At 39.1% G+C, this 22,958-nt stretch overlaps 1 protein-coding gene across 6 annotated transcripts in view; it reads left to right on the top strand.

Annotated features, from left to right (window-relative positions):
- Positions 1–22,721, top strand: part of CAPRIN2 (caprin family member 2) — a 34,234-nt gene extending 11,513 nt beyond the window's left edge. For 3 of the 6 annotated variants that reach the window (XM_027726668.2, XM_027726671.2, XM_039383186.1), the window contains exons 7-20: positions 1,315–1,479; positions 1,957–2,000; positions 3,356–4,201; positions 9,286–9,417; positions 9,618–9,705; positions 10,145–10,200; positions 10,819–10,929; positions 12,291–12,401; positions 13,038–13,190; positions 16,153–16,336; positions 17,947–18,132; positions 19,412–19,512; positions 20,248–20,314; positions 21,796–22,721. In XM_027726668.2, the coding sequence (XP_027582469.2) occupies positions 1,315–1,479; positions 1,957–2,000; positions 3,356–4,201; positions 9,286–9,417; positions 9,618–9,705; positions 10,145–10,200; positions 10,819–10,929; positions 12,291–12,401; positions 13,038–13,190; positions 16,153–16,336; positions 17,947–18,132; positions 19,412–19,512; positions 20,248–20,314; positions 21,796–22,364 (2,813 nt within the window). In that variant the 3' untranslated portion in view covers positions 22,365–22,721. The remainder of the gene's footprint in view (positions 1–1,314; positions 1,480–1,956; positions 2,001–3,355; positions 4,202–9,285; positions 9,418–9,617; positions 9,706–10,144; positions 10,201–10,818; positions 10,930–12,290; positions 12,402–13,037; positions 13,191–16,152; positions 16,337–17,946; positions 18,133–19,411; positions 19,513–20,247; positions 20,315–21,795) is intronic. The other 3 variants (XM_027726670.2, XM_027726669.2, XM_039383187.1) reach the window with 3 other exon arrangements.
- Positions 22,722–22,958: the final 237 nt, after the last annotated feature.

Below are 22,958 nucleotides of genomic sequence, written 5' to 3'. Positions count from 1 at the left end.
GCCATACTTCCTAAACCTCTGGTTGTAAACCAATATGCACATTCTTTTCTGTTCCTATTTACAACTTGCTTGCTTATGAGGAAACTGCCCTTACTTGAGTTGTAGTGTCTTTCCTATTGCAAACAGACCTTGCTTATCCCACTTGCTCCAATCCTGTAGTGGCTGTGTTGCAGGAATCTTTCACTCGTCACTGAAAATGCTGAAGCTGTTAGAGCAGAGCACTGGTGTGCCCTGTCTGACTTCCATATGCGGGTAGTTGAACTAACAGCTAAGTGTTAACTCTTTTCATGTACTTCTGGAGGAACTGCAAGCTTCCCTTGTATTGCTACAGGCTGGTAACTTTAACATTGTGTCTACTGACATGAATAGATAGTTGCCTTGGACTCCAAACTTTTGTTTTGTCTATCATCTAAACAACTTCTGTCATTATTTTATCAGTATCTCTATCCCTTTAATGTCAGTCTTGTGCCCTTCTGTGTGCAAGCTAGACTTCAGATAAAGCTGTTAGGTCATCTTATTAGCATTCATTGCCTTGGAAGACAATTTTTTTATAATCATGTTAAATTCTAGCCACAATTCTTGTTTGTGTGGTTATCACTGGTAGGAGTGATCTTGCACTGAATATTCTTCTTGTTCTCAAGGCTGTCCTGTCTCTAGCTCCTCTTAAACAATTTCCAGTATCACTGTTCTTTCTGAGGTCTTGCTCTAAGCTGCTGTCTCTTGTTTGCAGAGAGGAGAAAACTGGAGAGAGCTTCTCAGAGTACGCAGCTAAGCTTTTGTTCAACCATGTCAGCTTTGACTCTTTTCAAACTTGAGGATTAATTTCAGTTTGAAAGAGTCTCTTGCATTCTTCCTGCTTGTTTCTGCAATTCTTAACTTTTTCTTCTGAGACTTACTGTCCTGTTACTGGGAAAAGGGTCTTGTAGGGCAGTTCCACAGTGAATGTTTAGCTTTACCTACATTGCAGTCTGCACATGATTTTAGTATCAATGCTGGCTAGTTTGTTCATGGTTAACAAATCCCTTTCTAAGCATGTGAGACCAGGTGGCTCAGTGTTTATCTTGTGTGCATTTAAACACAAGATGTAGTCTTACCTCTGGATTGAAAAGATGCTTTCAACAGTAATGTATTAAGCACTCTAACAAATACTTTTCTTTACGAAAATGTTTTATTACTATAACTGGGTAAGATGTGTAAACTTGGAGAAGTTGCAATTCATATACAGGGAGGAAGAAGGAAGTCTTAGTCTGTAATCTTGAATACCCCTTAATTTCAGATTTTCCTATTTTAACTTCACGGATTTTTATTCTTCAGATAAACACATGAAGGACCTGTTATCCAAACTTATAGACTCTGGCTACTTTGAAAGTATTCCGACTCCTCGTACCACTGTGCCAGTAAAAGAATTGGAAGAAGAAGTAAATAGAAAATCTCAGAAAACAAGACAGATGTCAAAAGGAGAGTCTGTCAAGGAACCAGGTGGAATATTAAAGGGTTCAATTTTTGTATCATTGTTAGGAAAGACTTGAACTGAGCATTAACTTTGCATGACTTGATGCTGTAGCTTGCTTGCAGTGTAGTAACTGAAGTGGAACCTGCAAGTCTTGCAGCCCTATACTGGCTAATAATGTAGAAAAAAATTAACTCAGTTATAGAATGTTTTTTACCTTCTGAGCAGCTCTCCATGTTAAAGATGTGGGAACTGTCTGGTGTAGGGAATATTACATATTACAATAACCAAATTATGAATACTACAAAATGTTTCTTGCTTAACTCTGAACTTTTGCAAATGTAAAACCTAATCAGAAAATAAAAGCTTGTGTAAAAATAGCATGTTGGATGGCAAATTGAGCTTAGCAATTGGCACTACTATTTAAATAGAATTAAAGAGTTGCTACTGTTTGGTCTGCCTTTCTGCATTTGATCAGTTGAAACAAATTAACATCCTTTCTCTAGAATCCATTATGGAGCTTATGAAGTCTGAAATACAGCCACAGGAGGTAAGATACTCCACTACTAATTGCTTTCCTTTAGTATTGTGATTTATCAGACACAAAGTTGCACTTCTGCAGTTCTTTTATAAACTTAAAAAGGGAGTCTGAACAGCAACCTAGGTGTTGCTTTATGTAGGAAGCATTAAAGACTTAGTTGCATTTCCATTTCTAACCCCAAATTTATGGCATCTGGGGTATTTTGGGATAAATGGAGCAGGATTACATGAAGCAGTATAGTACTTTAATGCTCTGGCACTTTCCTGAATAAAACAAAGCCTTTAGAGTGGAAACACACAGATCTTTTGTGTACTGTGGAATAGAGAAAATACACATCTACTAAAGCTGTCTGTAAAAGCTAAGCTGATTGCAGTAGGCTTGATATCGGTAGGGTTGAGAATGATGTGGGTTTTGCCCTGATTTGTCAGAAAAGTAGGGATTCCAAGACAGGGTCGTGTGCACAGGGGTGTGTAGACCTGTTTCAGCAGCTCTTCAGAATCCTGTGCTCAAGCTTTGAATGTTAGTAGCATAAAAACCATTAGGTTCAAAAGGTGGGGAGGAGTGTCCTTTTCTAAGTGTAAATACTGGTTCTTAAAATGCTGAATCCCTGTTTCCCAGGTATCCCACTAGAGGGTGTACTCTAGAACGAGTTTTTGTAACTTACTGTTAACAGTTATCTGACTCTTCTGGTGTCTTGTCAGAAAAAAAAAATCTCAGCCAGTGAGCCTTGTACATTATTCACTTCATATATTTACTTCCTATTCATGACAAAGTGGTAACTCAGAAAAACTTCAGGACATCATTAAACTCTCAGACTTACTGATGCTGATCACAGCCTGCAGTTGAAGTCCAGTGGTACTAAATCTGAGAATCTGACTTTTTTTAGTATTATAACTCCATTAAGAATGAAGGTTATACTTGATTACTGGGTCTAATGTTTGGGGGGAGATGGCACTGCTAAGCTTAGCACAATGTTTGCTAATACAGTACCATGGCATTTTAGATGCTTAGGAGGAGAGTTAACTTTTGTAAAAAGTTGCGGTTGAACTTTGATATTGTCACTGCCTGGGAACACCAGGTAGCACTGAGGATAAGGGCAGGAGATTCACTCAGCTCTAGTGGGTTTTACTTGTGCTGTTCAGGACTGTTTCCTGTTTCTCTGTGGCATGCCAAGCAAAGCTAGTCTGCAGCGTGGTAGGATAAAGCCATGGCTGTCCACACAGTTTCTATGACTAGTGCTTAGACTGTCTGGGCTCTGCTTTTAGTCAGCAGTTTTCAGTAGCTGAGTGACCTAATTTAACTGACCTGAACTGTAGTAGCAAAATGTGTTCTTGGGAACCATTAAGTTTCTCTGGTCTATATAGTTTCTCAACAGGCGTTATTTGCCTGAAGCAGAATACTCTGTCAAGAAGAAGACAGAAGAGTCCAAATCTTGGGAAGCTGAGTGTGCTAGAAAGCAAGAACCTCCAAAGTCCTGGGAAATGCTTGTTGATACTGAAGAGAAGGAACAGAAGCAAAATCAAGAGGCCTTAAAGCCTTGGGAAGCTCGTGTTAGACAGCAAGAACTAAAAAGACCAGATTCTCCAAAGCCTTGGGAAGCTTGTGTTAAAGAGGAGGAACAGAAGTGTGAGTCTGCAAAGCCCTGGGAGACCCATGTTGAGGAGGAAAAACAGAAGAAGCAAGAAGCACCAAAGGCCTGGGTAGCACATGTCCGAGAGGAGCAGGAGTCTCCCAAACCCTGGGCAGCAAAGGTTAGGGAAGAGCAGGACCAGAAGAAACAGGCATCACCTAAGCCATGGGTAACAAAAGTTAGGGAAGAGCAGGAACAGAAAAAGCAAGAGTCCCCAAAACCGTGGGTAACCAAAGTTAAGGAAGAACCAGAAGAAAAGCGGGAATCTCCAAAACCTTGGGTAACCCAAACTAGGGAGCAACCAGAACAAAAGAAGCCAGAGCCTGTGAAAACATGGGAAATGCCTGTTAGGGAAGAGCCAGAGCAAAAGAAGCAGGAGCCCGTGAAGGCTTGGGCTGCACATTTTAGGGAGGAGCCAGAACAAAAGAAGCAGGAGACTCGAGAGGCTTGGGAAAAAGCTGGCAGGCAGCAGCAAGTGTCACCACCACAGTTACAGAACCCTCCGAAGTCCTGGGGAGCTGCAAGTATTGGGCCAAAGGAGCAGATGGGGCCAAAGAAGTTTGATATGGAACCCAAAGAAGTGAGTTGGCATACGTAGTATTACCTGTCCTAAGCTTTTGACACTAGTGTATTGGAATAAAGCTACCTATTAGCAGAGCGTTTATAAGGTGCATTTTGTAGGCCTGTACTTAATCTCCCATTTTATTCTTTCTTGAGGGTGAATAATTCTGGCACTTAAACTTTATACTTGAATAGCAAGATGGTCTACTTTGCTTTTTATATCAACACAGTGTTTGAGCCTTGAATAAGTGCTTTATGCACAAGACAGAAGAATTAACTTGGTTCATCTGTAGCTGTTGGCTCTGTCCACTGTTAGCAGTACAAAGCAGGTATGACTCATCCAGGGATCAAATACTTTGTGGCTGCATGCAAATAGCACTTCAGTAATTTTTAGGCTTTTGATTAAAATAGCTGCTGATTCAAGAGAGATCTAATGCCTAGATCAAGCAATACCAACTGTACAGGGGCTTAAATATGTATTTCCAGATGAATGCATGAACCATACTGCTGTCCTGGGGAGTCTAACAATAGCACAGCTTTAGAAATGTATAATGAAGCCATTGCAGGGCTTTCAGCTGAGGAGGCTGGTCACATTACCTTCCTTCTCACGTGTGCTTGGGTAGCAACAATTCTGATAACTGTAAAAATGGATAACTCTGCTTTATCTGCCATCTTATTAAGAGCAGTGTTAATTTAAAGTTAGACTTCAGGAATACAATATGGGGAGTTGAGCAATTCTCTGTATACAATGTTGTCAGCACTACTACCTTTGTGCAAGAAAGCAGGAATCACAATTATTACATTCTGTAATAATCACAGCAAATGATTAAGTTTATATCTTGTCAGTAAACTTGGCATAACTGAAAAATGGATGTTCTTGTGCCTAGAGGCGAGACCGCAAAGCGAAGGTTGAACACGAGATCAAGAGAGTATGTAACATGCAGCACTGGGTAACCCAATGGGATTGAGGTGTTTCACTTTGATTCATCTTTACACTGAAGCTGAGTGGAATCTTGTGTCCACTGGTGGTGGTGGTTCTGGCAGAAAACCTGGTTGTCTCCCTAAGTAACTCTGAGCACTAATAGGTGTGGTGCACCCAACTATGCATAGTATTACTGTAACTGAAACTAAGTATTGGAGTAGTCTCAAGCACTTTAAGAGGCCTTGGGATTTCTGGTGGCAGATTACTTTAAAGCTTAAATGCAAGAGATGAGGCTGTTATTTTTATATGGGATGGATAGATGGATGGCTTAAGTGGTCGACAAAACTTTGCTGCAGTGAGTAAAAAGGAGGGTCTCCAGTCAGTTGGAGGAACTTGGAGACTGCCTAGGAATCTTCCACTGGCAAAGTTAAACTAAATGTTGGAATGTGAGGTCGCTTAAGGTGGATTGCTGAATTAAGTAAAAGCATAATTTAAAGTATTCAAACTTTGATTTACTTAGTCCATAGAGAAACACCTGCTGGCTTTATTTTTGCTTAGTAGCTGTTGAGAAATCCTCATATCAAAAGTATATTGAATGAGTAGGAAATAGTGTACTGGCAACATAACTAGTCTTCACAACCAGTTTTTAAAAAAATGAGGATATCTTTGGCTTGAGGTGCATGTAAAGAACAATTAAAATCATATTAAGCTTTTCAGACAAGTTTCTCTTATCTTTGTTTATGTAAAGAGGCAATGCAGTGCTATAGCTGGATCTGTTTAACTCCCAGAGTGACTGTATAAATGACTTTGTGCAAAGATGTAGGCATGGCAGATAAAAGGCCTGTGTCAGTGCTGCTGCCCTCTGAGTGAAACTAACCTTTCTTTGCTCTGAAATAACTGTTAGAGCTCTGAGGTCTTTTAAAAGACTATGTTTTGAGATCTTTAAAATACATTTATTTAACTAAATGTACCATAAGGTGCAATGCCTGAGACCGCAGAGCGAGCTGATATGCAGGCCTCTTAAACTCTTTAAACATCTGTGCAATCTGTGGACCAGCAAACTTGTTTAGAGCTGAGTTTGTGGCCTGCTATGAGAAAGCAAAACAGTTTGGCTTGTGCTGTCATCCAGTTCCATTTAATTTATACCTGCTGTGAATACTGCCCTGAGTAGAAAGCAAATGTTAATTGTGTATCTACATGGTACAGCTGTGATTACAGCTTAGGTATCACCATTCCACCTCATTTAGTACTCCACAGCTAACAGGAGTACCTAGTATATTATAGGCACTCTGACTAATAAAATTCCAGTGTGGTCGGTGTGCCTTTACATTGGTTTATTTGCTAACAGTTGTTAACAGGTCCAAAACCAAATCCTGGGTATTTCAGTTCCACTTTTAGTTAGTTCTTTGGACATATGTCAAGACAGGTTTTGCCAAATGTATAAGTAGTGTTAAAGTTAGTTTTTACAAACATTGTTATGACAAATTACACCCTGAACTTACAAGTACTGTGTTACTCTTGGTTCAAGCAACATTCAGGTTCACGTTAAGTGATCTTGGCATTTACAAGCTTGATGTGAGCTGGAACAATAGGTTACTAAACTAAGAATCTGCTATCAGCTTGTAATGACTTCCAGAAACAGCATCTAATTGTAGGGTAGAAAGATAACTTGGTTTAAAGCCATCTTAAGAATGTTAAGTACTTACTCTTCTTCAAAGCATCTCTTTTTATAAAAGGCACAAAAACTTGAAGTACTTGAACTTCCTGATACCTTCTCATAAATGATCTTGTGTTGCACTAAATATCATAGTTTTGAACACCTAGGAACTAGCAAAGCAGCAAATCAATGAGGTAACTTCACTACAGCTGCTTCTGGCTGGTGTATTTTAATAACTGTAGGAACTAGAAAATAATTTCTATGCAACAGAAAGTCTGTGTTTCAGCCCTGGCTTAAAGCCTTAATGTCATTTATGTAACCCTGTATGCTTGTGCTTCTTATTGAAGTAAAGAATGCTACCAACATAAGGGAGAGTATGAGCTGTGGAAGGAGAGAAAAACTAACGAACTGTAAAACCACACAGGAATTTTATCATCTTTGGAAGCAAAAGTGACACACTGCAGTCTCTTCTGTTTCCATGCTCTTGAGGCTGTTTAAATTCTTTTGTGTTTAATGTACAAGTCTCACTTATGCAGCTAGTGGACTGTCTTAAGAGCTTGAGACACTGCCAGACTTGACCTGCCTGGGTGACTTAAAAGTGGAAGGCTTCTGTTACCCGTTTTCAAACATACAGAACCAGTTTGGTAGTGTACTTGTGTCTTAGTATAAACAGTAGTGAGGAGGAAGAGGGTAACAGAAGTATTAATCAGTTTAATGGATATAATGGTTTTACAATATGTAGGGGATTTACTAAGACAGTGAGTACTGTAGAATTTAGTCTGCTTGTAAATGAGGGCTAATAAAGTGATGGACAAAGATTCAGATTCCTAGTAACTTCATAATTTTCTGAGATTAACTTTATTCAGCTGTATCTTTTGTCCTGCACTTAGGTGCCTGATACCTTCAGTTACTGTTCAGTATTGGAAACTATACAGCAATATAAACCTGTGTAGTCAGTAGTTGAAGTAGTGCTTGTGCATCAGAATTTCTAATTAAGATAGTTGTACAAAGGTGTACTCATCTAGTTTTAGAATAAAGTAAAACTTCTCAGAGCTCAACAAGTAGCTGTCATGTGGGTCACACATATTAGAAATGGAGTCCTTCAGAGTTAATCATGTGCTGCAAGCTTCTTCCCTGTTCACAGTATGGAAACTTATGCAAATGTGAGTGATTAGTTTCAGGTAACTGTTGAAGAAGAAATGCAAGAGTGTCCAGCTTGCCCTAAAGCTGGACAAAGAGCACTTAATCAGTCTGTTTTGAATTTAGTGTGACAGGTATGACACATAACCTTCTGCCATACAGTCTTCCAATGATTTCATGCATGTACTCAACACACTGCTAATACAGTATATTGAAGTAGTAACCTCCTATTAGAAAGACAAGTCTTTGTACTGTAAGAAAGCAAAGGCTTTCACATGTTCCTGTGTATCTCAATGTTTGGACCAGTTGAAATAATGCAACTAAATGTTTTCAGATTTGCCTCTCTCTAGCTGCATAGACAAACATAAGAGCATCAAAGCTTTTGAGAGCCACAAAAAATTATGGATTTAAAATACTTATAACAAGCTTAACTCTTCTCCAAGTTGCTTTCAAAAGATGTTAAACTATCTAGACAATGTAATATTATTGTCACTCTGTAAATACCAGGGCTTCTGCTACTTAAGGAGCTTACTATTATGATTCTGCTACCTTAGACTTACCTGTTCTTTGACAAAATATTTCCCTCTTTAAAAGTGAAGTGACAACCAGTTGGGATGAACTGTTAAGGGACCATCTGAAACAATCAAGGAGTAAAAAGAGAAGCAGAAGTCCATATTTAGCCACAAAGTTAGGCTCTCATGGGGGAGTACAGGTGTATTTATGCCAAACTTTGAAATGTTTAATTAATAGTTTCTGCAAGAGCTGGTACATTCAGAGTATTTGGTTGTTACGGTTAAAACAAAATGTTTCCACTGAATTACCAGCTTGCAATGTATTTCTTAGGTGTAGTTTCTTCAGAATGTCTGGAAATGCCATGTTAATGAAGATCTGTACTTAGTGGCATGGGCTCTACTGGGAGGAAGTATGTTCTAAACCTTGAGTGATGCAGCTTTGATTTTTAAGTTGGTTCTGGCCTTCAACTTAAATATGTGAGTTTACTTAGATGGAAGTGCCTAATTTTGCAACAGATGCAGGCAACTTCTTGTCTTCTTCACATTTGATGATAAGAAACCAAATGAAGTGAATTAACCTAGTGAAAGGTGCCCCTGCCCATGGCAGGGGGCTTGGAACTAGATATTCTTTAAGGTCTCTTCCAACCCAAACCATTCTATGAAATCTGTGGCTTAACCAGCTGTAGCAACAGGAAGCTGATTTTTTTTTTTTTCTTTTACTAAAGTGAAAGCTTGATTCAGGAAATATCAATGACAGCACAGAATTCCTTGGCTTCCAGTGTCTGACACCTGTAGGTTACTCTGGAAGTATGTTGGACAAGACAGCTTGCCTTGCTTCCAGCATTAGATTTAATACAATTTCTCCTTATTAGGTGCCTAAACCTGTACATCAGCCAGCTGCAGAGTTTTGCTCTACTTCAACTCTTCCAAAAGATCCAGTACTGAGAAGGGAGAAACTTCAGGATCTGATGACTCAGATACAAGGGACTTACAACTTCATGCAAGTATGTTTTTGTCTGCTGTTGTAGCGCAAAGCTCCAATAACCCTACCAAGGGCTAGGGAAAACAGTGCTGACAAAGTGTGTTGGCACTGAATGAATGAATTTAGTGCTAATTAGCCAACAGCAGCTTGTCAAGTGAGAATGTTTCATTTGTATCTAGAGTTTAATTTTTTTCCTACCAACTGGTGATCTTTTTTCGAAAGGAGTCCATTCTGGATTTTGATAAAGCTTCACCAAGTGCCATTGGTTCATCCCAACCTCCTTCAGTTACTCCAGCAAGTAGTCCTGTAGGTAGGTGATACTATAAGTGTAAATGGTATGTAACATTCTGCAAGCACTAACAGGGTTTGCTTGGGCTGTAGATCAGTAAGCCAGGTCAAGGCAGCTTGTCTAACTATAAAGAATAAGCCATGCTAAGGAACTGTTTGGGTGGGTCTTGGGCTATAAAACTTAATTACCCTGTTTATTTTTTCTAATCTGTAAAGTGGGTATCTCATTTGTGGCAAAAACGTATTTATCATTGAATACCTGTCCTCTTTTATAAAAAACACTGAAGTTTTCAATTGGCTGTAGGTAACTGATAGTAGGTTAAATGTTTGCAGTGCACATGCTAAAAACAGCATGCATTTTCATACGCGAAATGTTTGGAAGAAATAGAACTCCGCACTGAACCTGTATGTAGTGTTTGAATTTAAAAGTAAATGCTGCTTAATGCATTCTTTTTTTACAGCTTCAAAAGAACAGAAACTGCCAAGTCAGAGTGATTTTCTTCAACAGCCCCTTCAAGTAAGTTGAAGTTAGGACTGCCCTGAAGAGGCAGATAGAGGTTATTTACTAGTATAGACTTATATTCTAATTAGTTTTTCTTGTCAATTGTTTTGTAACAAATTTCATACAACCTAGTAGCTTGCAAGTCTGAGATCACTCAAATGCTGCCAAAGTTGGCTGCTCTTCTGCTTGAAAAGCAGCAAGAGATGCTTGAAATTTCTTGAAGCTGTAAAGTATGTTGAAGACATGCTGAAATAGTTTGAATATTTAACTCATAGATTCAGGTCATAGCTAAAAGCTGTGTGCAGAAGAACACTGTTTCTTTCCTAGATAGTCCCTATTTTCATCTTTCAGATCCTCACTTGTCCCAAAGGTAGTGTCTCAAGCTTTGGTAGCCACAGTTAAATGAACCTTAAATTCACTTACCCTGCTTTCATATCTTGCTGTTTTGGCTTTTAAATAGACTTTCTTTCCACTAACAGAATTTCCTGAAAAACTGACTAACTAGTTAAAGCACTTCAGTTCCTGCCTTATTCTGTGGTTTACTTGGAAAGACCCAGAGTGTGAGTTCTAGTGAAACCAAACATTTAAATTAATTTTTTTCAAAACCTTGTCTCCGTTTTCTCTCCTTGCAAGGCTGCTGCTTCATCCATGGCACTGCACAGTTCAAATACTTCCCTGGCATCTGCTGATCACACTCTTTCTGGCTCTGAAACTGAAGACTTGGTGACACCACAGACACCACAGGTAACATACCCTGGGGTTCACTGGCATTTAGAAATCTGTGTGATAGCCAGCCCTAACAGAAAGCTGTGCTGGGGCCCTCCTGAATAACTGTACTTAAACAACATACAGGGGCAGAATGCTGGTAACACCAGTAGTGTAGCCCACAATCTGGAATACTTAAAGAAGGTTGGAAAACTCTTCCTAGTATTGCATGAATGCAAAGTGAACAGTCTGCTCCTTGAAACATAAAGGGTGTGGAATGAAAAATGCACACTAGAAAGTGTGATGAATATTCTTGTGGGAACATGTGAGCAGCATAAATGTTTGCTTTGGTTACAGTGTAGAATATTCCCTCTACTGATGACAAAGAGGTTGCATAAATTGGGATGGATATTGTCATGAAATAGAAGACCTGTGTGAAAGCTGAAGACTGAGATGTTCTCTCAAGCTTCTCTCAAGAAATACTCGGAATTGGACTCTTTGGTGTTCAGCCATGACCTCAAACCTTGCTTTCTTAACTGTATTTATGTGCAGTTAAGTCTTTAAATAGCATTCAAATATTGCTTAGAGCTGAAAAGCGTTTCAACTTATGCAGATCACTGTCTTAAAAATCTCTTGTGAAGTGTGTTGCTGTGTTGAGAATAATATGCTTGACAGGGATATTATAGTTTCTTCCAAACTTTGGAATTAGGGTTGCTTACACCCAGCATATCTCTAGTCCCTTTGGTTTGAAGTCTAGTATCTGTCTTTTTTCAGTCCTGCTTCTCATGGGAAGCAATGGGTAAGTTTTGTTTGGTCCCAGCACAACCAGGGAATACACTCCATGGTGAGAGTGCTCTCTCCTGGTGTGCAAGTGCATCCCAGTGCTGTCTGAGGCACCTGTGATGTGTGTACGTGGTGAGCACAGGATTGGTAGTCATTAGCCTTAGGCTCTGCATTTAAGTATTAAGCAACTCCTAAACTTAGCATTACAAGTGTGAGCTAACTATAGAACATGCAGGCTTTGCAAAAGCAAACCAAAGCTTGGCTCTGAAGCTTTGCTCAGTAGAGCTCACTAGAAGCTTAACATAAGACATGTCTTTCCATATAATTCAATGAGACAGGTGTGTGTCACAGACTTCACTGTAAGTAACTGCTTGAAGCAATTTACAGTTCTTAAAATTATCTGAGTTTGTTCAACCAGTTGCGTAAGCAGGTTAATCTAAGTTTGAATCTCTAAAGCCAATTACTTGAAGCTTTTGGTTAAGATGACTATTTACTTTGGCTTTGGACTTAATGTTTGTCCTGGTCTTTCAAAATCCATTTGTTTCAGCTTATGCACTGGTGTTTCGTAGCTCTACCAGAACTCTTTAGTACTACTTGTAACAGCAGGTTTCTTCTAGGCACCAACATCCCTTTCTCAAGAGGCTGAGAAATACACTTCCCAACCATTGTATCAGACAAGTTCACGTATTTCTGAGCCACTGATACCTAAAAAGATTGAAATTGCCCAGGTGAGCAATCACAAATACAGGTAAAGTAAACCTATTAGTTGCTGAAATGCAAGGCTCTGGACATGTTCCTTTTGACTTCTGATTCCTGTAAATATTTGTATTCTAAATCAACACTTGACTTTGCCATGGGCACAGATGAAATCTAGTGCAGGTTAATACTTTGTCTGGACAACTCAGCATTGTTTCTAATCTGAAACATGATTAAGTGGGGAAGGGGGGAAAAATCAACCCCCCTAAACTTTCTAAATTCCTCCAGAAAAGAGAAGCCACTCTTAATATCAGCCAGAGAATTATCTTTCAGTAAATGGAACAGAAAGCATTCAGTGTTTCCTTACTGGTGGGAAAAATACCGACTGTCTCTTTATTGTGAAATTATTGCAATGAATGGTATGTATAGTAGCTCATAGGCACATTTCACTTAATCAGCAGAGACTGCAATAGAAGTACTGTTTGCTGAGGATGCACAGCAAGATTTGAAATTGTAAGCAAAAGCTATTTTGTAGCTCTACTATGTCCAAATGTCATCCTGTAGAAACTGCTGACTTCTGTCAGTCTAGGCTTTAGAACAAATTAACTGCTTCTGTTACTGCCTGATAATTATCAAGTGACCTTTCATTACATTTGTTCTTCCCCCAGGCAACTATTCCCCTCCCAAGTGAGCCACAGTCACCATTGCCTACTTCAAGCGCCCCCATGTCATCGGTACCACCAGCGCAAAGCTTTCAGTCTCCTCCTGCAAGCAGCAGTTCTGTCACAATAACAGCAGCTCCCTTTCAGGCTATGCAGACTGTAAGTACACAGCTTAAGGCCACACAAAAATAATTGACAATAACGTTAGTAACTTGAGACTAATGCTGAGGAGCTGGCTCTTCTTGGTATGGTACAGAACTTGATAGATCATTCTGTTTTAACACTGAAAACCTAGGTTAGAACTCTGCTTCTCCAGTGCTTTCAGAACTCAAAACAGATCATCTAAGAACAGAGATCGTAGTTTTGCTCTGTACAGTCCCAAAATCTAATACTGGGATATGTTAGTAGCCTCAAGGAACTAAGAGGGAGAAGGCAGGCCTGGAAGGAACAGATTTATAGCTGTGCCCCCAGGTAAGGTTGATTGTACTTAAACTGTTCTTAGGAATAGATTTCAAATAAAGACTACATGAGAGAGAGAACTGTGAAGTACATAGCTGTTAGGACAAAAAGCTTTCTGAAGTCTGAACTTATCTTGCTGCTTTTTAAACAGTTTCCTTCAGTGGAGTAAAACTCAGTCCACTGGAATCATAGAAAATGTGTCCTTGATGGAGACTGGTGTTGCTCACTATCCTATCTTGTTAACAAGTAGTTGTGTTAACAATAGACATGTGTAGGAAATAGACCCCACACAGTCTGAGTTGTTTATTGCAAATAGAGAACACTAGTAATGGTGTATGGCCTGAAAAAAATACTATCTAATATTGCTACTTCTGCAGGCTTAAAGGGGTTCAGAGGAAGTCTCTCCATTTAGTTGTTAGTGTTACCTTCTCTGTACTTAGTCTTATTTACTCCTCTGATACCTTCTTCAGAAGATGTTAACCCTTCATTTAATGGTCTTGCTCAAAAGAAAGCTTAGAAAGAGGCCATTCTGATTCTCCAGAGGTGTTTTCTGTTTCAACAAATGTGCCTGTGCAGTTCCACAACTTGCTGGACAATATCTTCTTGTATTGAGACTTTGTAGGATTTGGTAGAATATGGTAGCTAATAACTGCTCAAAGCACAGGAATTAATAACTAAAACTTCAGTGACGTGCTGATGTGGTCTATGGTAAAATCACTGCATTGACTTTTTCTGCTTGCTGTTCTGTATGTGTAGAAGAGTTTCAAGTAGAACCTACCTCAGAGGTACAGAATTTTGATACACATTACAAATAGGGCAAGTGGTAGGGAGATGGTGCTTTCTGAGCTGGATCTATTTAAATTATGCTGAGGGGATAGGTGGTGATTTTTCCTGAAAGTGGAGAAATAGTAGCATACTATGATCAAGAATCTAGAGTCTTTTGGAGACCCACTCTATAAGATCAGCATCTGTCACGGTATAAATATGGAATGTTGGTCTCAGTCATTCTGATTGTCTGTGTTTGGAGTACTTTGATCATAATGGTACCACTGAAAGTTCACTTGAACTAATGCCATGTTAAATGTTCAAGATTTCTCTTGGGATTTTTGGGTAAACCTAGCAAACACCTGTCACTAAATTGCAAGGCTGTTCATTCCTCTTGTAGTGGTAGCAGCCTTTAACTTTCCAGTGCAGGGTTTTCTTGTTCCCTACATTGCTTAGATTCTCATTGCTGCCAGGAAAACACAGCCATTGGATTTGAGTAGAGAGTCAGGAGTCAGACAGTTCCTTGCCAGATAGTGGTATCAGTGACAGTAATGCAAGTATCTGATTATGTCCTCAGCTGTCTGAACAATAAGCACAATGGCATCAATAGGAAGCTTAAAGGCAGACCTGACCTGTAGCCCTAATCCTATATTCAAATTCCACCTGTAACTTTCACTGTAGGAAAAAGTAGACCACTTGCTAAAAATACTTCAGGATGTGGGTGTTGACAGCCTGACTGCACAGCACCTTCAAATCTCTTTTAGAAAGTGGACTGCTTTGGATCATTCTTTTTTTACCAGAGGGAATATCAAAAATTAAAAAAGAAATCAACAGAGCCTGTTTCATTTTACAGTGGTTCAAAATTTATGCTCAGCACTTCAGTATCATGAGGAGTTTCTGTGCTGACTCCCTCTTAGATGGGAGTTTCTTAGTCAAGACTTAGTTTCTTGACCCTAGAAGTGTGTTCATTTCCTGCTTTAATTATAGAGGCTTCTGAAAATGAAAAGAATTGTCAAGCTGTGAAGCTGTTCTCTGCATCTAGCTGTAGTTTTACCCTGGTCTGTCTTTAAAGAGTTTATAGTCTTGGGAAATGGTCAGAAACACCTCTAGACCTGGTATCAGTACTGCTGATGGTTCTCTTTGTGAAATTTAGACCCTTTTTACTTAAGAGATTTTTTTTTTTCCCCTATTTGATGTCGATAGTAGTTGTACTTTTGGCAGCATCATTTCTGGTAATTTTGTATTATTGGTTATAAAGCAATACAGTCACTGGAGTGAGTGAACTCTGGTTGATTAGATTAAACTATCGGTAATATCTGCTCACCATGGTACTTCTCAGGCTATAACATTTGACTTACAAGACTTACCTAGGTTGTGTTTACTCTTGGGAACTTTTTAAATGAGTAGGAGAGTTGAGGCCCAGTTTGCTGAAGGGGCAAAGGCTGTTTAGTATGGTGTTTGATTGGAGAGTAGTATTATATCAGATTCCAAGACACATATGAAGACCCAGATTCTTCCCAAATATATCTCCTCTCACTATAGGCTGTCCCAGCTTCAGGGTGAGCTGTAGGACAGGTGAATGAATTTAACAGGATTTCCCAAAGAAGGAAAATAGCTTATATGGTAGCTGTTCAGTTGATTAAGTACTGTAGCTATAGTCAATCAAGCTGTTTATTGGAGAGTAGCTACATAAACAGGTGTGTGTTCCATAAGTTTACTGAGAGGGAAAAGGATGGGTTTATGTACAGTATTTTTGATTATTTCTAAGAAACAGTTGGTGTTCTAGGAAACATATGCTAAAAAGCATATGGATTTGAAGCACGGCGTAGCAGGGTGGTGGCACTAGGCAGAGACTTTAGCTGGTAGTGTTAAACACTTGTCTTCAAATATGTTGTAGGTATTTAAAGTGAATGCACCACTGCCTCCACGTAAGGACCAGGAAATTAAGGAGGATTCTTCGTATTCAGCAGGATATAACCAGAGTTTCTCTACAGCAAGTACACAGACTCCTCCTCAATGCCAGTTGCAGTCGTCTCATGTTGCAGAACAAACCTCTCTTTCACAAGAATCTCTGTCTTCAGGTGAGAACTGCACTTGGGTCTGAAATTCAAGTAGACTTTAAATATCTTCAGTGTATAATAGTCTTTTAATTCATTATCATGTGCTGTGAGTTCTGACAGTGAAATTCTTAACAGGTGCTATATAAGGATTTAACATGAGGTTTACATCAACTCTAATGTAGTCAATGGTATATAAACTTAATTTCAAAACTGCTAGCAGGATGAAAAGCTGGTTCAAACTTGTTTCTCTACTAGATAAATAGACTGTGTCACCTACATGCCTGAATTTCCCAGTAGGTGAGAAATTCAAGTATGTAGTGATACTTGTCAGTCAAACAATTGCTTTCTTGGAATTGAAGCAATGATGAAATCCTCTTATTTGGAACCACTAATTTGGTCTCTGGTAATAGTGCTGTGCTGGGACTTGCTAAATGCTAAGTAAGAAAGTTGGGGTAAGTTCTTAGTCTGACCTGAGGAATACTGAACTTAGTAAGTGGTCTTGAGCTGTTGTATTTGACACAAACCTGACCTGCTTGACATTCAGATAGTGCACCAGGTGGATTTATGTAGCTGACACTAAATTTGACATGGTACTAGCCCCTAAATGTCCGAAAGAGGTTTCAGGATGAAAGAAAGCAACAGCCAGGGATCTGTGTTCATAAGAGTATCAAACCAAATGACTCAAGGTCATTTAAAACTGCTGTTTTTCTGCCAGAGTGATTTTCACATGACTTAGAGTAGAAACAGACTGATAGTGTGTGAAGTCAGTGAGACACATGAAGATTTAGAACTCAAAGAACAATATAAATATAGAAGTCAGGAATGCTCCTTCTCATCACTGAGAGTACAGGTGATCAGCTTTCTGTACATATTTTGATGGGAATTGTAATTTTTTGGTTAGCCTTGTACAGTGGCTCTGCACAGACCTCTCAAAAGGGTTTATACTGTTGCTCTGGATCAGTTTTAAGCTTCTTGGATCGATTTAAAACATGGTCCTGTGGAATTACACTCATGATTGCAAAGTCTGTATCTAAAGCTAACCACTCAACCACTCTGAGTGAAAAGCATTCTTGAATGTGTTGCTTGGGGCTGAACTGCCTAATAACATGTGGTAGGAATGTCTGTTGAAGAGACTGAACCCAAATATCTGTTTTCCATAGTTATGTTATTACTATCCAGATAAGACTGAGTTAATCTCATCAGTCTGAAGGATGTCAGTACTGAGGTGACCTAGTTTATCAGATAAACCACTGAGGTCTTGCTAGTAAAACAGTGTTGATTCCAAGTGACAATTCTTAATCAAATGTTACTTGATTTTAATCTAAATTGGGCTTTTTCATGCTGCTAGCAAGCTTGTTCTCACCTATGCAACTGAATATTGCAGTTGTTGAATGCATTAGAGGCTTACATTGATAGCCTGGGCTCTCAGTGCCTTTAAACAAGCATTATACTCTACAAAACTAAAGAAGGGGGGATCCCCACTTATTTCAAGTAATGGAGGAGCAGAAGAACAGAATATTCAGAGCAGCTTAATCAGTCTCTGAACATCCTAATGCTGCCCTTGCTTCTAGGTGTGGTAACTTATTGCAGTTAGAAAAAGCTTTAAATTCATCTGTGCCTTCTGTTTTAAGCAGTGAACTATCAATCTGATGGAGCTGTTCCTGTTAGCAACGGTAGCCTTGCCTTTTATCCAGCACAGGCTAATGTTATTCCCAGACCCCCTCAGCCTTACCTTAACAGTCGTGGGTCTGTCAGAGGATCTGCTAGAGGTGGAAGGTCACTGGCTAATTCATATCGCTCCCCTGGTGGCTACAAAGGTATGTCTGTATTTACTACCACCTTAAAATTTGCTGTACTAACGCTGCAATGTGATTTAACACAATGCAGTATTAAATTCAATCTCTGTATGTGAAACTTCTTAAGACCAGACTTTAAGGGCAATGTGCAAAGAACAGAGTCCTCTTATAGAATTCAAGGAAGTTCATTCTGACTCGTGGTCCCTGTACTTGAGATTCTCAGGTCAAATGGCAGAGCAATTTCATAGCCTTCTTAATTATGAAGATAGAAACTTTCACTAATAGGTTATTAGATTATCTAATTGTATGGACTCTTTATTTCATTTACTGTTCTGAACTTTTTACCCACTTCTATTCTTTCTCTTGGCATCTGTCTTGCTGACAGTCTGGGCAGGCATTTTTCTCATCAGATGTCACTTGTAGTATTTGCCCAAACCAAGATAGTCTTTGCTTAGCACTGCTGGCTTTAATATTACCAGCAGAAACCAGGATGGGGGACAGGCTCCCGGTAGTGAAGATCCCTTCCAGATTGAAAACAAATTGAAGAGTTATAAGAGGAGGATTATTTGGTCTCTGCAGACCAGTTGCTCTTTTGCTGCAAGCTGAAGTATTACAGAAAGTTTCAGCTGACTTTAAGCAGATACTAACTTAAGGTTGTTGGTAGCTGTGGTCTATTCCACTATCAAGTGGAAGGGCACTTAGTGTGTCATAGTTGCTTCAGTTATTGGGCTGAGCCTGCTCATACCTGGTAGGAATGTGTACCAGATGAGTTCTGTAGGTCTAATTTAACAGCATTTAAGGGTTTGGTGGTGTCTGGTATGAGATTGCTTGCAGTCCTCTTTGGTATTTAAATAATAGCTTAAGCTAATACTTTAAAGTAATGAGTTACTAGCTTAAGAGGCAAATTATTATAGTAGCACCTAAATGTATGACAGTGGTAGTTATATGTAATAGCAAAAGTAAGTGTTTCTTAATTCTCCATTAAATCCTGTTTCTGTATCTAGCAAGTTTTTCAGCTGTTCTAGGAAATCCCATTAGTATCACAGGCAATTGTTAGGGTCTGTTAATATTTTAAAACATGCAATTTTGATATATTCACAATGGATAGTTATGAGTAGCTAATGAAATGCATTTATTACAGGAGTAGTAAGACTCTGTTCCAAATTCTGAATTTAAGAATAGCTGTTTTAATGCATAGCTTAATATGCATAATTGCCAAAAAAGAGCTCTAGTTATATTCTGAACCTGTAGTGTAAACCAAGCAATGAATAATATTGAATAATCAATGTTATTTGAACAGGTTTTGATGCTTACAGAGGTTCACCTTCAATAACTAATGGCAACTATGGCCAGCTTCAGTTCCCTGGTAGAGATTATGCTGGAATGCCATATTCTCAGAGGGTAAGTATTGACTTTGTTTCCAGTAGCCTTCCAGTGTAGAGGAGCTAAGTCTTCTAATATGATAATTTTTCATAATCTTAACAGGTGAACTATTTCTTACAATCTAGACGTTAGTTTTGTTTCCTAGGCAAAACTCTTTTTTTGGAATGGCAGACAGCAGTTGAATTAAGTCAATTCAGACAGATAACATTTCTGTACAACAGGTTGAATTTTAGTCTGAAAGGAGTCTTTGAAATGCAGACAAGATAAGATGTTGTACGAGTCTGTTTTATTACTTTAAAAGTTGGTACACTAAAACGACTTTGTAATGTAAAATAATGAACCCCTAAATGGACCAGCTGAAAATGCAGTTATGCAAAATACCAAATAAGAAGTAAGAAAACAAAGGTTCTTGATGGGAGGAGAGTCTGTGAAGGTCTTCTCTACAGGCTTATGGACTTCTAACAGACTTGAGGTTTGAAGGTTCACTGAGTTTGCTCAGTGAACTCAATTGAGTGCATAGTTCAGAAGCTAACTTGCATTAAACAAGCATCAAAATAGCTCTTTAATTTTATATAAGCTGTTATAGAAGTAAATTTTCCATGGTTAAGGCTGTTTTATCTACACCTTATTTCTAAACTCCATCACTGCCTATTCTAGAGATTAAATTTGTTGTGCAAAAAAAAAAAAATAGCATATTTGCCTCACTTGATGTCAGATTTGCTTACAGCCATCTTCCTAATTCTTCTCTTTTAGGATGTTAATTACCAGCAGTGCTATAAACGAGGTGGGATAACTAGTGGTCCTCGAGCAAATTCAAGAGGTAAGGCTGACATCAGGTTCCCAGTGATACATAGACGTGCTTGGGTGTAGCAGCTGGGGTGTTATGGATAGTGTGAAAAACAGTACACCATCACCAACATAACAGATTGATCTTAGTATGAATTAACTGAGCTAGGTGGAAGCTTGAGGACTGTTCTTAGAGAGCATTGCATAGCAGCAGATTTAATTTCACTGTTCTCAGGTTGGAGTCTTCACGTATCAAAGTTCTGACACAATGGTACCCTACTGAACTGCACAAATAAAATTACTAGGAAAACACACATAGGGTGGTTCTCTGTGTTCAGGGAAAAAGCATTTAGCTTTCCCTTAATTGTATTTTCTCTTGGTTCTGGGTAAGATATCAGATCCCAGACACTTTGGAAGAGAACTTTTTCTATGAAAAATGGTGTGTTTGGTAGTACAGGCTTATTCTGTACTTCTGTGATGCAGTATAAAACCTAAAGAAGTAAGTAAGACTAGCTGCTTGAAACCAAGCACAAAATAGCATATATTTTGAGAAGTTGTAAACAAGATTATTTAATCCTACTGTATGGGCTGGAAAAAGCTGGACTTCTAGTGCTACAGGTGAGAAGTGAGATGAACAGTAGTTGTAGGTCACTACTTTAGAGAATAAAGGGAATTTACACCATATCATGGAAGCTGTTTTAGGATGAAGCAGGTCATCTCTCAGTTTGAGGGAGGATTCATAGAATATATATCAGAAGAGAACTGAATGAGATGGTGGTTAATTAACAGTTGACAGAAGTACTCATTAGCATTAGGATGTCATAGCAACTTTCCTTAGTTTCACCGATTATCTTTTAAGATGTTGCTTTCCAGTGGAAATAGCAATGGTTTGCAACTTGAGTGTGATTGTTTTAAATTTCTCAGATCTATTAATGGTTTCATTCTAGACCCTTTTAACTTAGATATTGGAAAAGATTAAACACTTCATTTTGGGAAATGTAGTGCAGAAAACTTTAAGCAACTCTAGTTTGTCAGGCTTAAAATATTCTAGCACCATAAGTTAGGACTAGTAAAGATGCAACTCTAGAAGAATGGTGTTGAGTAACTTGAAGTAAAAATTCAGATCTTGAAGGTGACTAAATGACTACTTGGCTCTAACTTTCGCAATTTTTTTTGGAAATTACATTTTTTTCTCCCCTCAGAAGTTAGCATATGCTTTCTATGCTGATATATGTCAAAAAGTAAAGCTAAAACTTGCAATCTACTGCCCTCTCCTACTTAGGAATATAAGAAGTAACTGCTCATAGCTAAGTTATGTCCCATGTTGCTGAACGCAAGTCTGATGAATGTAAACCAGCTTCAAAGCTCTCTTCTCACTGAAGTCCCTTAACTTGCTGTGGCTGAAAGACAAACCTCTCACAAAGCCTGCACACTTGGTGCTTAAGATTACGCCTGCAGGCCTAAGTGTATACTTCGGTTTAAGATACTTAACGCTGTGCCAATGATTTTTAACAGCAGGGTGGAGTGACTCCTCTCAGGTGAGCAGTCCAGAACGAGACAACGAAACCTTTAACAGTGGGGACTCTGGGCAGGGAGACTCCCGCAGCATCACCCCTGTGGACATGCCAGTGACGAGCCAAGCTGCCACCATCCTCCCGGTGCACGTCTACCCGCTCCCACAGCAGATGAGAGTCGCCTTCTCTGCTGCTCGAACATCCAACCTGGCCCCTGGGACTCTAGACCAGCCCATTGTGTTTGACCTGTTGCTGAACAACCTTGGAGAAACTTTTGATATCCAGCTTGGTAGGTTCAACTGTCCGGTGAATGGTACCTATGTCTTCATCTTCCACATGCTGAAACTGGCTGTAAATGTTCCGCTGTACGTGAATCTCATGAAGAACGAAGAGGTCCTCGTGTCAGCGTATGCGAACGACGGGGCTCCTGATCATGAAACAGCAAGTAATCATGCAGTCCTGCAGCTGTTCCAGGGGGATCAGATCTGGCTACGTCTGCACCGGGGAGCCATCTATGGAAGTAGCTGGAAATACTCCACCTTCTCGGGATACCTCCTTTATCAGGACTAAAATCCAGTGCGATGTTTACAAAAGAGCTGCTCCAAACACCTTGGTGGAGGGGGGTGGGACTAGCTTTGCACTTACTACTGACTTTATAGAGGATATGTGGTTCCATTATTGGGGGGAAATGATGGTCCTGTTGTGCAAGGTGAAATCATGGAGTTGGGGTACTGAATCAGCACTAATTTGGCACTTTATCAGTTGTGATGTAGCCTTGCTAATAAAGCTGTGAATGTATATTGTTTGCACTTACCCTAAACTGTATTAATGTCCAGCTTACTACACTATTGATTGCCTCAAGTATGGGCTATTCACAATGCCTTGTTGTGCCTCAATAAAACAAGTTAATATGCATTTTAGTATTAATCTTGCTCGTGGTTTCAATTTTAAAATATATCACTGAGCTTATACCTGATGTGGGAGATACATGAATATTATTGCATAGAACTGATCTTCAAGTTTCAGTAATTCAGGGTAATCTGTGTTTAACTGGGATTACTTGTTTATTTAGTTCCTGCTTGATGTCCTCATCAAGTGTTCCCTTGATCAAAATGAATTCAAGATTTAATTATATACCTTCTTTCTTTTTAACTGAAAGACCAA

This window comes from Pipra filicauda, unplaced genomic scaffold (assembly GCF_003945595.2).
Source record: "Pipra filicauda isolate LSUMZ 115617 unplaced genomic scaffold, ASM394559v2 scaffold2_size9829703_pilon, whole genome shotgun sequence".
NCBI classification, from domain to species: Eukaryota; Metazoa; Chordata; class Aves; order Passeriformes; family Pipridae; genus Pipra; species Pipra filicauda.
The sequence above is the reverse complement of the archived record's forward strand: the minus strand, read 5'-3'. Positions and strand labels throughout refer to the sequence as shown.